Source organism: Gracilinanus agilis, chromosome 5 (genome assembly GCF_016433145.1).
Source record: "Gracilinanus agilis isolate LMUSP501 chromosome 5, AgileGrace, whole genome shotgun sequence".
NCBI lineage: Eukaryota > Metazoa > Chordata > Mammalia > Didelphimorphia > Didelphidae > Gracilinanus > Gracilinanus agilis.
The window spans coordinates 152,244,010-152,262,511 of NC_058134.1; the positions used below are offsets into that span (position 1 = coordinate 152,244,010).

An 18,502-nucleotide genomic window follows, 5' to 3' on the forward strand; every position below is an offset into this window, starting at 1 on the left:
GCCTCGGTCTCCCCCACCCCCAACCCCTCCCCCCCTTCAGCCTATGCGTGCACCTCCCGGAGCTGCTGTCTCCGGCACGGAACCGGCAGCGCGTCTCTCTACTGCCTCTGGCGGCCGTCGGGGCTGCGAACGGAGCTGGCTCTGGGGCGCCCGACGGCCCCTCCTCCTCCTCCTCCTCCTCTCTTTTCTCCTCCTCCTCCTCTCCTCCTCCTCCTCCTCCTCCTCCTCCTCCCCCTCCCCCCACTGCCCTCCCCCTCTCAGAACACTCAATGTCGGAACGTTCCGAAGATGACGTCGGAGCGTTCTCGAATCCCGTGTCTCTCGGCTGCTGCTGCCGAAGGAAAAGAGGAAAAGCAACAAGAAGGAAGAGCAATGGCGACACTGGATCGCAAAGTGCCCAGTCCGGAGGCGTTTCTGGGCAAACCCTGGTCCTCCTGGATCGACGCCGCCAAAATACACTGCTCCGACAGTAAGAACCCCGCCGCCTCCTCCTCCTTTTATTATCCTGTAACCTTTCCATTCACCTAGAGCCACCGGGAGAAAGGAAAAAAAAGTGTGGGGGAAAGAGAGAGTGGCCCCCGGTGTCCTCCATGCTTCTCCCTCTCTCTCTAAATAAATACACATAGAGACAGATCCTCCGTGCATAGAGAGCGGCCCAGCTGCTAACGCTGCCCGTCCGTCTGTCTGTCTGTCTGCCTGCCTGCCTGCCTGCCTGTCTATCTGCCTGCTTGCCTGCCTGCCTGCCTGCTTGCCTGTTTGCCTGCCGCCCGGGCTTCCCACCGCAGCCCTCTGGGTGGGCTTTTACAGCCCTGCCGTGCATCGGTTTAAAGGGCTACTCTGTTGCTGCTTGCACAGTTTGGTTGGGTTGGGGGGGGGGGGGAGGGAATACCTATCTGGGCCAGGTAGATGGAAACCCAGACTTGGGATACAAATGTTGCATTGTCCTTTTTCTTTTTCTTTTTTCTTTTTTTTTTTTTTTTAATTTTTGGAATGGTTGTCCTCTGCAGTACATAAAATACATATATTTATATAGATTCATAGAAATGTTTGCAAATAAACACTCTTCCCTCCCCCCTTGACTTTGGCTTTTTTTTTTCTGCTTTTCATCTGCAGATGTAGATTTAGAAGAGGCTGGAAAAGAGGGTGGAAAAAGCAGGGAGGTTATGAGGCTTAATAAAGAAGGTAAGTGAAACCACTGGCATTTTAGTGGTAGTGTGTGTGGCAGAATCTTCACAGGATATAGCTAATATAATGTGAATTGTTCTGCTAGGTTACAGAGTGACTAAGGCTTGTCAAAAATTGAGCACGCCCAGGTGACTATCGCTTCTTGGTAACTTCCATCAAAGTATAAATACAACTGGGGGGGGGGGGCAGGAAGGCTATTTAAGACAGAAGTTTACTATACTTCAGTTAGTGTCCATATTGGACTTCCTTCTACATCTCTCTAATCCTTGATCAAATGGACATTACCCCCCCCCCCCCCCCCGTTTTTTTTTTTTTGTTTTTTTTTTTTTGGCGTAGAAATATCTAGATATACATTGAGTATACCATCCTCATTAGTAACTGTGGACAAATTCACAACAGTTTAATTGACCCCACATGGACAGTAATTTCTGCCGCTCCTTTGCTCTCCATCAAAAACAATTGTACATGGCAAGTCTTTAAAGAGGTTCACATTTGGTACAATTTGCATTTGGTCACAGATCATTATGTGGTGAACATGGTTCTAAGCATCTGTATGTGTGGCTTCACCTTCTCTCCGTCTATGTTTTCCTAGCTTGGAAATACAGTACCTGAAATGGGACACAGTGAGTAGGTCATCACAGACCAAATCCATGCAAATGAAGCCATGGCCTGCTGGTGCTGTGCCTATGAACACACACGGTCATCATAAATAAAGCACATCCTGTTATCATATACAAGCATGCCATACATGTGGCCTGTGTAGTCCAAAATGGAAACTCTAGTGGCAACTTTCAGCTAAGCAAAAGGATGAACTTGTCTGTATTACAATGGGCGAACAAGAAGTCTTGTGAATGGGTTGGATGTGAGTCAAGGAGGAAGGTGTGCTATGGTTGAAACAGGCATCCCTAAGTTAAAGTCCCCAGCAGAAACCATTAGACTAACAAAGGGTTGTCACCAAAGAGGAAGTACTCAAGAGGAGAATTCTCTACCCCACTAAAGCCAGTCTGCCCCTAGCTAGAAAAGTATAGCAGAAATAAGCATGGATTTTGTTGACTAACACCTGAGGACAGCATTTGAGTTTAAAAATTCAGTCTATTTCCTAACCCTCCAATGAAAAAGATATTCCTACATGGAGAGACCCAGGAACAATTCTTTAGCTAGCTTTGGCATTCTTATGATTAAGGAACAGCATAAAGAACAAGACTCCATTTTAAAGAATTTTTTTTTTTGCCTCCAAATATTTCAGTGACATCTCAACCCATGCTCTTAGAATGTGAGTGATGGAATTATGTTAAGAAGACTACTTAGGTGCTGTCGGCTTATCTGTGTTAGAAGGCCATGCTGGTTGGCAATGGAAATCGACACCAGCATTTCCTTTTCCTTTTGAAACAAACTCTTAAGGTCTTTAAGAGCTCACTGACTTAGAAAGCAGAACCCTAGCAAGGGGAATGTTCTTAGGATAGAGCATGAGATACTCTGGAAGGGCCTTTGAAAATTAAGTTGAATAAAGATCCTAATACAAGAAAGTATTAGATGGAGTTCAGTGACTAGGCATCTAATTCTGAAATAAAGTGTCTAGAGTCATAGTTTTTTTCCAAAAGACTTTGATTCTTAGATTCCACTTTTTCTGAGGAATACTCTTTTCCTCAGATGTCACTAGTGGTAAATCCTGTTCATTTGGTTATTTGTCATGTAACAGTGCATATTATTGTATGTTGTTTATATTTGTTTTGATTGCCTTTTTATGAAAATATGGTATAAATTGTGAAAATAGACAAGCAAAAGTTCTAATTTCCCTTTGCTCATAGGTCTTGTAATATTGTGTTAATGGATTCCTCAGAGGTTTATGGGTGTAGGTATGTGTGCATGTTTTATTTTATGCCTAAGAAATGCACATATGTTCTTTAAAAAATGACCCACTATAGTATGGAATGTAGCATACTATAGATCTGTCTTGGACTCTGTCCAAGAAAGTATAGTTGCCAAAAGTACCAGAAGAGCCTCATTATTATGGTGTCACCTTTAATAGGATCCTGTACCATAGAGTTAAAGCAAGACCCCAGTTTGTGTGTGTGTGTGTGTGTGTTTTCATTATATGTTCACAAACTGTGCGTGTATATATAAGTGTGTGTGTGTTTATGCATTTTCATTCTTGTATCAAGATAGATTTATACACCAAAGTGGAGAAAAATAGTCTTAAAAGAAACTTTAGATATGAATAGCGATGGCCAAGTAGGATAAAATTTGGGGATGAGATTACTAATTCAGTTGTAGAAATTGATAGTACTCTTTTCTATAGGCTTTAATACACATTTTATATTTGAGTTACTCAGAAGGCAGGAAGGAGGATAATGTTAAAATAATCATCTCTTGCTGCTGTCTAACCATTGCTATTGCAAATATTGGATGGACTTATAGACATTTCAAATACTTATTTAGAATTAGAAAATATTTCCCTCTTCCATTCACTCTTTCTTTAACCTTTCTTAGCTTTTCTTTCCTACCTGTATATCACGACTGAAATGTTTGCTTTGAGATCTCTGATGTTGTAAAGGCCTCGTATAATTATTATTGATTTATCCAGAATTAACCAAGAGCATGGACAAGCAGTATCTGGCAGATCACATTCTCATTTTAAATATATAATGTTGTCTACATATATTATTAGCTTATTCAAGTTCAAAAGGTACAGCAGCTATATATTACATCCAAGCCATTATCATATGAAGAACACATTTTTTTCCTTGCTTTAAAAAAACAACACAAAACCTTATACCTTCTGTTAAGTGTACCATACAACAAGGTTCAGTGTCAGAAATTCTTATATCTCATGTATACAGATGTCCCATATAGTGTTGTTTGTCTGGCAACAGTTTGTGACTAGACTTTGAGCTATTAGGGGTATAAATTCAAATCTCAGTCCTGTGTTTTGTGACTTTTTTGATGAGTTAGCTGTTTATTTAAATCAGTTAGGCATTGAGATTGGATAAGAACATAATTCCCAGAACATTGGTGGTGGAGACATGAGGAAATTTGTTTTTGATAGAAAGTTATTTGCAAAAGCTACTCATTACTGTTAACCTCTTAGATAATTCTTGTCTCTCATTTTTACCTTGATGTATAGTGAAAGTATCTGTATTATTCAGGGTCAAATGTTAGGTGCCCTCACCAAAATATTATTTTCATCATAGGTGGAAGAGAAAACACTCAGTAATCTGAAGTTTTCTCTTACTGATTGCTGTACCCAATACAATTGTAGAGAGTTTTTTTTTCTTTAATGATTCAAGTTCAAGAAGGTTCAGAAGTTTACACTGCTTGTACTTTTTGGTCACCTATAACAAGACCAAAAAAAACCACTTAGGAGCATAATCTACAGCTGGAAGGGACTTCCATAGCCATGTCTTTCAATTCCTTAATTTTGTAAGTGATAACATTGGAGCTTAAGGATATTAAGTAAATTACTGAAGATTACATAGGTCATAAGCCCAAAATGGGATTGGAACCTAGATTCTCCAAATACAGATAGAGAGCTCTTTCCACTGTATTAGAATATACCACTAATGAAGAGCTCTTTCCACAGTATTAGAATATACCACTAATGAGGAGCAGGGAGGAAAGAAGAGAAAGTGTTAGGGAGTTGTGCAAGGAGAAGTCTCAGCAAATCTTTCTTTTTAGAAAACCCACAATTTCAAATCAGTAATGTATAACCTACTAGAGGGGGGTGACAGAGAAGGGAGGAAGAAATGATCAATTCCTTTGTGTTTTTAAATGGGTATATGCTCTAAAGAGTCATTTAAGTGTTTTATCAAACATTAGAGAGAAATACTTAGAGTCAATTTACAATGTATAGCCAAGAATTCAATATTTTGAACCCTATTAGGATCTCAAACTTGTTGTCTTAGTAGTTTTAATGTTTCCAGATGCTATATAGGTAAATTTGTGGAAAGTTACCAGTTTGCAGACTGTGTGGAAGGGCCACTGAAAACTAGCTGTGACTGTAGAGCTTGCTATTCTCTTGAGATGTAGGTGGAATTGGGCTGAAACTGTGCAGGGAAAAAAGAGTATTGATTTGAACATCCTTGGTAATAGGGCAAAGGTAAGGTTTAGAAGGCCTGCAAAGGACCTGAGAAAGCTTGACTTGTTAAAGGTATATGAGCATGCATCGTTGAAGCCTTGTACTTGAAGAAAATGAACTATAGCCTTCCCCAGAAGAAGAAAATGTTTTTGAAATGCCAAATAAGCAGTGAAGGAAGGCAGGAGAAAAGTAGTATAGATTTATGGAAAACTACAAACTACCTTCGTTTATCATTGTACAGGCAGCTTGCTGTGATATATGGTAATAGGGAACCGAAATAAGTGATATCCACAGATTACCCAGATATCCCTCATTTTAGCCATTAATTTCAATTTCCTTCTCTAGTGAGCCTTTTTTTTTTTTCACAAGCCACTAAAGATGGCAAAATTAGCTGATTTTGAGATTCATTGGCCCTCCCTTTCTTTGTCTAGCTTTTGGTAAGGGTAAAGAGAAGCTGTGGAATAGTTCAGAAAGCAAAAGGAAGAGACAATGGAAAAGGAAAGTTAAGAATTTGTATAATTCACAGGCTATATAATCTCTATATAAGACCCCAAATGATCCAGAAGTGAATGGTCCTAAGTATCAAAGCCAAAGTCAAAAGAAAAACTAAACTACATTTACCTATGATTAGTTTTGAAGGCATTTCCAATTTTTTAAATTATCCTTTTCTAATTATTCTGACATACCTAAGTTCCCATGTTGAGAAGATGACATGAGATTTTCTTCTTCCATCATAGTATAGTGGACTTCATATGATGCACATATTTTACTAGGCCATATTGTACTATTTGCTGAGGACAAATTATACAGTACTGCCTTTCCATCCCATGTGATCTATGTGAGTTCTTCCTTTCTCCATAGATTCGTGTAGAATGGCTTGTTTAGTTTGTTACTCAGTTTGTAACACTTAGTGTTTTCTTAATGCTCAAATATTACTAGAACCATGATAATAAAATTGTAACAGAGGAACCATAGCATATTCATTTAAATGCTGAATTTATTCATTTAAATTTAAATTCATTTAAATCCTAAGGTTCCATGCTATTAAGCTGAATTGTAGATAAAAATTCTTTCATCAGATTTATGCATTTATTGTGTACCACAGTATGCCAGGCACTGTAGGGAATAGAAAGAGGTATAAAGCATGGCCACTGTCTTCTTAACTTAAAATAACAACGGCTTTTGGTCAGTAGTAATAGATAAACCCTCTTTGGTGGAATTAATAATAGTTACCATATTATGCTTAAACGTCATCTTTTGCAGATAGTGGTATAATAACCACAAGTAATAATTCGTCATCTTCACCCTCGTGGTCACAGGATCCTAGGCATATGACTATAAGAGATATTAGAAATGAAATTTTCTAAAATTCCATAATAACCAGCTTTTAAGTTGTTTAAGAGGGTTGATATTCATTATATGTGGCTTCTAATGTCAGAATAATCACATCAGGGCCTTAGTACAGTGGAGAGAGTTGAATTTGGAGGTAGAGGATCTGAGTTTAAATCTAATCTCCACCACTTATAACCTCTCTGGAATCTCAGTTTACTAATCTGTAAAATCAAAAGTATTGAATCAGATGAGTTCTAACATTCCCTTCAGCTCTAAATCTGTGATACTGTAGCTATGCGAGTTGTCACCGTTAAGAGTTAAGGGTTTCCACTTGTATGAAAGCCATGTCTAGAATCACATCTTTTACTCTTGGGAGTTTGATTACACACGGGATCCATCGGAAATGATGATGCCCATGGCAGAGAAGAGGCTGCTGTCTGGGTTGCTGCCTGTGGGCTTGGAAAGTATAAAGGACAGAAGAGGATTAGATTCTTGAAGGCTTCTGTGCTCGGTGTCAAGTAGACTACATTGTTACCTAAGGCCTGGAGTTCATGTTCACCTCCTTCAGTCCAAGGTTTCACAGCTTCCTGCTGTTTGATTCTTCAAAATTGAATTTAAAAGGTTAGAAGGAATGGCAAAGAGGATTCATTTTTGTATAGTTGATATTTATACATTGTTGTGTGTGTGTTTGTGTATCTTTGCCTAACCTTTTATTTATGATGTTTTTGGCCTTCAGAAGCAGTTCTATAATGGTATCACTAGTTACAATAATAGCCTGTCTTTGTATCTAATCCCTTTTAAAAAAACCAAAGACTTCCAAACTCTGAATTGGTTGGCTGGTACCTACTCAGATCTAAATGCTACAGTCAAGTTATGATTATGATGGAGCAGGAATGGAGAGACAGAGAATTAATGCTTGAACTTGCAGCCTGTGAATTCCTTTCTTCTTTTAGTTCAGCAAAGCCTGAATCTCCTAACCTTTGGGACCAGAGTCTTTAGCTCCAGAGCCTACAGTTCCTCATGTCTCACCCAAGAAAGAACTCTAAAAGTATAATGAGATAGGCACCACTGGATGCAGCTGTTGGGGAAAGTTTTTATTTTTAAGTGAATGTTTTTAATTTTGTGCCTGGGATTTCATAATGTCATTCTGAGGCATTGGGTGCATTTTAATTTTGTTTTTTAATCAAATAAGTACATATAAAGGCAAGAAGAAAGCAGTGCCGTATCTCTGTTGTAGCAAAGAAGATAAGTTTGTGTTTGTCAGAGATTCTTTGTATATAGCAGTGATGACTGATTCTTTTGAGTCTATAGAGCCCTAATGGAGTCCCCTCATAACTCCTTAGCAGTGAATAGAATTGTGACAAAATCATCTGGCCTCGGGGAAGGTTGATTATTCCAGAGACAAGTTGGGATATGTGGGATCTTGTCCCAAAGGAGTAATATGTCACAGAATCTTAGCTAGGGGAAGAAAGCAAACCAGTCTGATGACACTGACCACAGCTAAGCAATAATGATGATGAAAGTAATAATAATAAATAGGAGCTAGCATGTATATAGCACTTTTAGGTTTTTAAAGCACCTTTCAATCTTTATTTGATCCTTATAACAATTTTGTGAAATAAATGCAGTTCTTATCCCCATTTCATAGATAAGGAAACTGAGGCTGAAAGAGGTTAAGTGACTTGCCTAGTGTCACAAACTTAGGAAGTCACTGAGGTGGGATTTAAGCTCAGGTGTTCCTGATTCCATCCAGTCAATCAACAAGCAGTTATTAAAGTGTTATTATGGAGTAAGCACTGTGTTATTTGATAGAAATTTGCATACAAAAGTGAGATCATCTCTGACCTCAAGAAACTTGCCATGTATGGGGAGAATGGCAGGCAGTTAAATATGTAGTATATATGCAAAATAAATACAGAGTGATAATATAAGGTTGGGATTTGGGGTAGGGACTAATAACTGGAAAAGGCCTCTTGGAGAAGGGGAAGGGCCTTGAGTTGAGCTTTGAACAGAGTTTGGGGTTCCAAGAGCTGGAGTTGAAGAGGGAAAAGCATTCTTGGCATGGGGGACAAGCTGTAAAAAGGCATGGAGATAGGAAATGGAATGTTATGTACATGGAATAGCAAGTTTGGCTGGAGAGTATAATATGAAGTCAGCCTGGGGCCAGATGGTGACTGCCAAGTTGAGCAGTTTGTACTTTCTCCTTGGAGCGGTAGGAAGCCCCTAAAGTAAGGGGTGTGGGGAGCAAGGGTCGGGGCAGAGTCAGACCTATGCTTTAGTCATATAAATTTCACAACTTTCTGAAGGATGGAGTAAAGAAGGAAGAGCCTGGGTAGGGGCAGGGTGAGTCACTTAGAAGTTATTTCCTTAGTCCAGCTGAAAGGACAGGAGGGCCTAAACCAGGGTTGTTGTGGGCAATAAATAAAAAGAAGGGGGTATAAGCAAGAAATTAGGAGGTAGTAAAAAACAATACCTGACAGCTGATTGGATCCTGGGGCAGGGAGGGTGTTACATGAAAGAATGAAGACTCAAGCTTAGCTCTTAGGGTTCCAAACGTGAGTGACTAGAAGAATGGTACTTAGCACAGGGCCTGGCACTTAATAGACACTTAATAAATGTTTATTGACTGACTGACTAGTACTCTTGACAGAAATGGGAAAGTTAGGAGGTAGGATAGATTTAAAGGGAAAGTTAATACATTTGGTTCATCTGGATTAAGAAATGGAATGAATGTTTGTGTTCCCAGCTTGCTTTCATTAGGCTTTTGGTAGGTGTAAAGTTCTAGGAAATTGAACCTTTACAATGTACTACCCAAAGGTGCAAAGCCAGGTGGTAAGATAGCCTAAGAACCCTAGGATAGAAAGCCTTTAGAATTCACGAAGTCCAGCCCCTTCATTTAGTAAATAAGTGGGGTCAAGGGTACTTTAGGGATTTCCTGAAGGTTACATAGGTAGTAAGTAGGAGAATCAAGCTTTGAACCCATGTCTTCTGGCTCCAAATCCAGTAAAATTTCTACTCTACCATATTGCAGCAATTTCACTTCTTTAGGAGAATGTCCCTTAGTTGGTGGTGGCATTTGCTATTTTCTTACTGATCATCATAGAAGCACTGTTCTATAGTGGGTAGAGTACTAGATCTGGAGTCTAGAAGAACTATGTTCAAAACCTGCCTCTGTTCATTCTTTAGCCTTATGACCACAGGTCATTAAACCTCTGGGCAGCAGGCAGCTTTTAACATCTTGCCTCAGAAGTATGAATCTATTGGATGTATATGAATAAGTTGTAGGTGGGTCACAGTCTAATTGGATAGATTTCTCAAGGATGTGGTCAGGGACTGTTTCATCTTTCTGTATTCCCAATGTCTAGCACAATACCTGACACACAGTGGGTGCTTATTGATTGATTAACAAGATTCATACAATACTTTTAAGATTTATAAACTCCTTCCCTCACAAGAACCCTATGAAATGGGCAGGGAAGTGGGTATTTGTCACCCCACTTTACAAATGAGGAAATTTTGTCTCAGAGAGATTAAGTGGCTTGCCTATTGCTAATCAGAGCTGGGATGCAACTCTAGATAGCCTTCCTCCAGATCCAGCTTTCTTCTCCCTTGTGCTGATAACATCTTTTTCCTCTCATACATCTGTGCATCTTTGTGTTTACCAGGAATAAAAAAAAGAGAAGAACTCAGATTCTGTCACTGTGCTCTGAGTTTTCTAGAGAGTTTCCATTGAGAATGCCACCAAGAGCAAGCCCCCAAAACTGTGAGCAGTGTTTAGTAGCTTGCTGAGAATACTTAGTATTGAGTCAAATCTGGCATAAGGTCCTGTAATGTACTTCTAGTGCTCTCTCTTCTACTAGATGGTCAGGGAGCACTCCTTATCCCCCACATTAAAGACTCCCTTGTCTCTGCCAAGTCACCCCAACTACATACAGATTAACAAAAGCACTCTGAAACTGAGGAGAGGACTTGCTGAACTGACTCAGTTCTGTGCTTCCCTCAGTTTGCCACCAATAAGGTAGTAGTAAAGGGGATTTGTGGTGAGATAGGACAATTGGAGAGCCTGTGCAAATATCATATCCTCAGTTTGCATTCCCAGCCTGCCCTAGGAGTAAATACACCAACTGAGATGTAGTTGTGAAACACTAGACAAGATACTAAATCTTTTTTCCTCAGTAGCACAGAGTTAGAGTTGTGAGATCAAGAGCTTTGTTTCTTCTCAGCATTACCCAACAGAGTTTTATAGCAATAATGAGTTTAGCCCTTTGGGTGGACTACCTTTCCCTTTGAGAAATCCCTTCCAGTTCTACAGGCAACATTGTTTTTAGGAAATGTAGTCAAGTTTGAATGACTTTTTCCCTTCTCTCTTTCTTGCCTACCTCAGTCCCAAAGGAGGCCTATTCGAAGGGGATATAGCACCAGAACATTCACAATGGGCAGGGGATCTTTGAGGATTTAGCTATGATTTCCCCAATACTTTCATTAAAAGGGTGTTAATTTCAGAGCCTTTAAAGGCAGGGGACTGGCCTGAATGAAATCTTTGGTGCAGATTCAAACCTTTCCTTTTTTGAGAGAAGGTGTTAGAAAAGATGGTTGCCAAGCAACTCCAGGGGCATCTATCTACAGTGATTTTTTTTTTCCCTTTCCCTTCTCTTTCTTTTTTTTTTTTTTCCTTTTTAACATTTTCTGGGCTGCTTTTCAATTTCCCTTTTGGCACTGGGATTATAAGGGTTTGCATTGAGGGGTGATGTCCTTTAAAGGATGGAATAGAGATGGCTTTTCAGTGTGGATCACATTAGGATCAACCTTCCATAGTTTCTGAAATACTTATTAAGAAGGTTTGAAAGTCTTTGTTGTCTCAAGTCAGAGATGTACCTGAGTGAGTCCATCTCAAGGGCTGAGTTAATGGACATCATTCCTTAGATTGGTCTGAATTGAAACAAGATCTAAATGACTTCTGTGTATAAGAACTATATAATTTGGTAGTTTTCAATTCTGTTGATTCTGAACTTCACATAATTGATTAATTTGGGCTTTTGTGCATTTCATAAATAATCAACCTTTAGGTCACAGATGAATTGGTGATACCTTCCTCAGAGAAGGACGTTGATGGCCAAAAGAGGGGCATCTGAGGAGGCTGGTTTCAACTTGCTTGTCCCTCAGTCAGGGGATTTTTGGAGTCTGAGGCTCAAAGAACTATTGAGGACACCAGTAGGGCCTAGAATTCTAGGATTACTTGCCTGGTGGCCCAGCTCTCTCTTAACCCTGGACCATTTGCTGCCCAAGGCATTGAAGATTGTAAACTAAAGTGTAACTCAGAGAAATAAAATTCGTGTGTGTGTGTGTGTGTGTGTGTGTGTGTGTGTGTGTGTGTGTGTGTAAGGGGGGGGCGTTGAAGGAGATAGAGGAGAAGGTGGAAATGCTAAGGTCACTCTGGCACAAGGGTAGGAATACTGGATTTTGAGTCAGAGAAAGGGTTTTAGAATCCGCTTTCTTACTATCTGTGGGGTTTGGGGGATGTCCCTTATTCTCTCTGGCCCTTGGTTTCCTCATATATAAAATGAGGCTTCTAGACTAGATGACCTCTTAGGTCTATTCCAGCTCTGATTCTGCAATCCTATCTGATTAGTTTCTAATTTATCTGTACTTCTTACTGCTCTTGCCTTGTGCAAACCCTTCTTAGCATCTTTAGTTACAGAAACAGGCCACAAGCACGAAAGAGATATGAAATTAAAATTAGTTTTGCTACTTTTTAATTTTGTTTCTGCATTTCTGATAAAAGACCTGGTAATGGAACAGAATTTAAAATATAGGTGTACCTTGATTTAAGTAAATTCAATACACAAAAACCCAGATTTATATGAAGGATAAAAAAAAAAAGAAGAATGATTACCCACTTTACAGAAGGATTTAAAGTGGGATTTCTCTAAATGATAAGCTGCATTATTAGCACTTTTGAAATATGATTGAATTTGCCAAATTTTTTTATATGCAACTTTTAAATTCTCCTTTGTTGACTCTTATGATACTTCTTCCCCTCAAAGGGGTTCTCCCTAAGACTTTGGCCTGCTTTTTTTGTTTCATTTTTCTCAGTAAACCAATTTTGTTTCAGAGTTTCCTATTTCCAAATAGGATATGTAGATTTAAAGCTTTAGGATTGGAGGGGGGGTCCTTAGAGGACATGACCAGAGAGCTCAGGTCACTTTCCAAAGATTACATGGAGAAGTGGCAGAGCTGAGTTTTCAACTCCCTCTACTGTCTCCTTTCTGGGCTTAAATATCTCAGTAACCCCTGGAAGCCAGTGTATCTAAAGCTGCACTCATTGCCCCTCTTCTATTTCCCTTAGCCCCATACAAATGCATTTCCGCTCTTAACTCCCCTGTTTCCTTCGCTGCTGCCACCCAGGTTAGAGAAGGAGTATGGCCTGGAGGATACGGCTCTTGAAGTATTCAAGTCTGAGATTTCACACAAACTACATGAACCTGGACAAATAACCTAATATTTCTGAGTGCAAAGTTCTTTATACTTCATATCTCACAGGGTTATTATTGGGAAATAACTTTATGTAAATGTGGAAAGTATGATTATTTGAAACCTTAGAGTCTTTTCACATTTTCTTTATTCCCACTCCCCCATCAATCATTCACTGAGTACTATTTACTTGTTCTTTTAAATGACTTCTGTGGCCCTTTCTCCCTTCCTCTTTTTATATTACCCCCCATAATGCAGTTCCCCATCATCTCACGTCTGTATCTTCTAATTGTACTCTTTGCCTCCAGTCTCTTAGACAGTCAGCTGCACATACAACTTCAAGATTAATCTCTCAAAAACACCAAATTCATCATGTCACTCTTGGATTAAAACATCTTTGATGATACCCCATTGACTAACAGTAATAGCTGACATTTATATCATGCTTTAAATTTTGATGAGTGCTTTTACATGTAATTAAACCATACAACAGCTGATGGGCACTATAGGTATTATTGTTCTCATTTGACAGATGGAGAAATTGAGATTTGGTGGGAGTCACCAGTTAATGTCAGAAGCAGGAATCAAACCCAGGTCTCTTGTTACTACAAGTCCAGTACCCTTTCCACCATACCATACAGGCCCTAAAAACTAAAATCTAAACTCATTCTAGCATCTTGCCATTCCATAATTGATCCTAACCATCCTTCTCTCCCAGAATAAGGCAAGGTTATTTGATAAATAGATAAGGATCTGAAATTGGAGGACCTAAAAAAATCACAGCTACATACCAGCTATGACCTCAAGGAAATCCCTTCAAATCTTGAGTCTCTTTCCTCAAATGGAAAATGAAGGGGAATAGACTCCCTAATCTCTAAGATCCCATCTAACTCTGTAAACTACCATAATCCATAGTAAGAATTCTCTGATAAAACCAGGCTTCCTGAAAAAGCCATGCTTATTCCTGTTTCTAAGCTTGAACTTTCCTTTTTATCTATACCAATCCAGATCCTATTTATCCTTAAGAACTGAGACCTTGTTCTATCTCCTCCAGAAAGCTTTTCCCAGCCACTCAGTTGACCAATAAACATTTATTAAATACCTACTCTTTGTCAGTGATTGTGCCAGGAACTGGGAATATAAAGACCAAAACAAAACAGTCCCTTGCCTCAAGGAGCTTACAGTCAATATGGGTAAACATCATGTTCATGTATAAGTAAATACAAAATAATGTACAAAGCAAAATACAAGCCAATTTCAAAGACTATAAAGGAGACAGCCTCTTCTGAGAAAAGCCTCATATTCAAGCAGACACAAGCTCAGAGAACTTTATTTCATCCTCTATTTCAACTAGTTAACACTATTTGTGTCATTCAGTTGGGCACTCAATCATGTACCGTCTTGAGCTTCATTTCATTTGTGTCTATCTTGCCTCCTTAGCTTGACCATAAGAATTTGGAGAGGGACCATACTTGATATAATACATTCACCTCATCACTGGGCATAGGACCAAAACCCAGCTGGTATATAAAGCAAGACATACCTGTGTTAACAGAAATGCAGCCTGCAGGGTTACCTGGGAACGTCATTGATTTATCTGGTATATTTGAGATAACTAAAAATGGCAGATTTTTTTAATGTTATTAAACAGCCACCTATAATACTTGAAACTAAGAGGAAATGAGCATGACAGCTTGGAGCAAACAATCCACCATCACTGAAATGTTATTAATAATAATAATAACCATATTTATATAGCACTTTACAAAGTACTTTACTTACAACAACCCTATTTGTTAAGCAATATGGTTATTCTCTTCATTTTACAGATGATGAAACAGGGGCTAGTTTCAAATTCAGTTTTCTAACCCCACTACTATCCTTCCTGGCTACGTCTTATCAGGCACCCTGTCTGAGAGCATTGCTCCTTGGCTGGCATGTTCCTTAAAAATCACCTCTCCCTCTGGTAACATACACATAACGACTACTACGTCAGAGTCAAGAAACCTGGCCTTGAAGTCAATTTCTCTGAGATCAGCCCCAATTTATTCTGTTCGTGTCTTATTTGTTCGTAGTTGTACACATGTTTAATCCTCATTAGACGGGGAGCTTCTTGAGGGCAGGGACTACTTTTTAACCTTTCTTTTGTATCTCCAGTGCTTAGCACAAGGCTTGCTTGGTTTGACTTAATACACACAAGCTTATCTTGAATAAGTCACATAACCTCTCTTGTGTCCTATATATAGGTCTTAATGCTCAGCAGACTGTCATGACAGCCAGAAGTTTCCAACCTTCCTCAATAAAGGTTTTTTTAAATGATGCAGAAATCATATTTAAGCAAACAGTACTTGTAGCTGGCAGTGCAAAATGTAGTGAGTCCTGAACCCATCGCATCAGAGAATCTGTTTATTTTGGTCAAAGTTCTCTCAGTAATCAAAACAATACTTCAGTACCTGAAGTGATTTCATGAATGAGTATTCTCTCCACTGAGAGAAAAATCAGTGTTAAGAGTATTATTGTGGCTGGAAAATTTATTATTCTTCAGCTAACCTGGCAGTGAGCTTCTTACTTTGGTGATACAAGCTAGAATGGGCCAGCGCAGATAAGATGAAATATAATAAAAGGGATAAATGTCGTCTCATTATTTGGGGTCCAGAAATCAGCTTCACAAGTACAAAATGGGGAAGACGTGTCTGGATAACAGTTCATCTAAAAACGATCTAGGAGTTTATTAAACTACAAGTTAGACATAAACGAGCCAGAAAAGTAAATGTGTTCCTAGCCCATACTGAGAAAAGAACAAGAACCCAAAAGCTCTACTCGGTACTATAAACTAGCCAGATCATTTGTGGACTGTTGTGTTGACTTCTGGCTTCCTCATTCCAGGAAAGGCATTAAAAGGCAGGAGAATGTCCGAAAGGAAGCAGTCAGGTTGGTAGAGGTCTGGAGACCGTGCCATCCATGGATGGATCCAAGAGCAAAGGAACAAGGAGATTTAGTTTGGAAAAGACTTAGGAGGACAAGATGGCTGGCTTCAAGTACTTGAAGGGTTCTTGTGTAGACAAAAGATTATATTATTCTGCTTGTCTCCAGAGGATAGAATCAAGAGTACTGGCTAAAAGCTGCAAAGGCAGGATTTAGGCTTGAGCTAAAACAAAATTCCTCACCATGAAAGTTTTCCAGAAGTAGGATTTCGGGTTCCTCCTTATGGGAGGTCTTGAAGCAGAGACTGTGAATTGTTAGAGATGTCGTAGAGAGGATACCTGTTCAGGTATGAGATGGAATAGATGGTCACTGAAACCCCTTCCCACTCTTTAAGATTCTGTGATTCCAGTGATGCCATACTGCCCATTATCACATTTAATTCCTTTCCAGTTTCATGGGCCCCATTACAACTGGAGCTTCCACCCCACAGTGTTGGAGTGGCACCTTTTTTTTTTCCCCCTCAGACTGGAACTATTATTTCATTAGAATTCCATGTGAGGAAATTTACTTTACCAAAATAAATTGGTAAAACTGAGGTTCAGTGACTTGCCCTGAGTCACACAACTAGTATGTATCAGGCGCAATCTAAACCCAAGTCTTCCTGACTCGGAGACCAGTCCCCTAATCCTTTAAGCCAGTGATGGCAAACCTATGACAGGTGTGTCAGTGATAGCCATTTTCGATGACGCTCGGCCACATACAGAGAAGTGGGGCCACGTGCCAAGGATGAAACGTTTGTTGTAGTGTGGTGTAGACACTCAGTGCACTATAGATGACAATTCTACCTATATTAATTTACTATTTTGGTTTATTAAATAGTCATATATTACAATTATACATTTTTGTTATTTAAATTATAAATATCGCAAAATTACTTTTTTTCTCAAAGTGACCCACCACCCGAGTGATGCTCAGTTTTTTGGTGAATTTTGACATACCAAGCTCAAAAGGTTGCCCATCACTGCTTTAAGCCATTCTGCACTAATAATCTAAACATATAATCTGCTTTAATAATAAAAATAGCATTTATATAGTACTTTAAGGTTTGTAAATCAATTTACACATCTCAACAAAAACTCTTGGAGGTAGATGTTATTATCGTAGCACCATCTTCTAGATGAGGAAACTGAGCAAGATAGAAATGGAGTGAATTGCCTAAGTTAGTGTTCAGGTAGTATTTGAATTCAAGTCTTCCTGACTCCAAGCCCAGCACTTTTATTCACTGTGTCAAAGGCTTACTGCCTTTGAAAAGCTTACAAAACACTTTCTTCACACCTTTCTATAAGGAAGGTATTGCAAAAATTGTTATACCCATTTAATACATGCTAGAAATGAGGCTTGGCAAAGTAAGAGAACTTACCCCAGGTTATACAGTAAATGTCAGATACAGTGTTTGAAGCTGTGTCTGATGATCTTTCCAGCCATGACTCCAAAGTATAATATAGGGGAAGAGATCTGGATTGGGAAAAAGGGGACCTGAGTTCAAATGCTATTTACTAGCCTTGTAACTTTAAAGAAGCCATTTCATCTCTCTGGGCTTGAGTTTCCTTATCTATAAAATGAGGGGGATGGACTAGACAGCCTCCAAGATCCCCCTCCATCTCTAGGTCTGCTTCTGTTGCCTTTCATATGCAGTATGACCTTCAGGATAACACTTAGGTTTATTTTCCTTGAAATCCCTATGTATTCCTTATTGTCTCTTTGGGCTGGGGAAGGCTGTCATGTCTTTTCTCTCTCTGATTAGAACATCCTGCCCACTTTGTTCGTACCTTGTATTTGCATTTATTTTAGGATGCCTTGAGACCCTTGATGGAGGGTACCAAAATAGTGAAGCTGTCATTAATAAAACAAAGCAGCAGTGCTAGGCTGGAGAGGAAACCACCAGAAGAAAGATCAGGTCTATTTCAAATTGTGGTCCTATTGGTCTTCAGAAAGAAGGGTTTTTGAGTTTTGTTTTTTGTAGAGTGAATTTTTAGGGGTGGCTTTTCTAAAATGTTATTTGGGTGATGCTGGTTTTTTTTTTTAATGAGTTTCTTTCAGTCCTAATTTTAAAACTCAATACAGTATGCCACACACATTTGTTACCAAATTCTGTGAGCATCTGTCTTGAGTACATTTAGCTTCTGACAGATGCCTACCAGCTTTCAGAACTTTCACAGATGTTCCATGTCCCCCAGAAAGGCAACTTCCTGTTCCTGGCAGTGAGAGGGTGTGGGGGGGGCAATGCCACTAGTTGCATTTTACAGGGGTTTTTCTTTACATCATTTCCTGCCTGTTGCCTTTGGATAGATTACAGATGGTCAAAAAGAGATTTCTTGGCAGAACGAAAGAAACCATCTCCAGTGTTTGGTGGGAGCGGATTTATACCAGTGCTAGTGGTACATACATACCAGGAATGAGCACATTTAGCTCTAAGCTTTGCTAGAGGGGTATGGGGAATAGATGGACCAACCA

General features: G+C 39.3%; 1 protein-coding gene across 4 annotated transcripts in view; it reads left to right on the forward strand.

Annotated features, from left to right (window-relative positions):
- Positions 1 to 288: 288 nt before the first annotated feature.
- ATXN7L1 (ataxin 7 like 1) overlaps positions 289 to 18,502 on the forward strand; it is a 278,870-nt gene continuing 260,656 nt past the window's right edge. For all 4 annotated transcript variants that reach the window (XM_044678663.1, XM_044678662.1, XM_044678665.1 and 1 more), the window contains exons 1-2: positions 289 to 469; positions 1,114 to 1,182. In XM_044678663.1, the coding sequence (XP_044534598.1) occupies positions 289 to 469; positions 1,114 to 1,182 (250 nt within the window). The remainder of the gene's footprint in view (positions 470 to 1,113; positions 1,183 to 18,502) is intronic.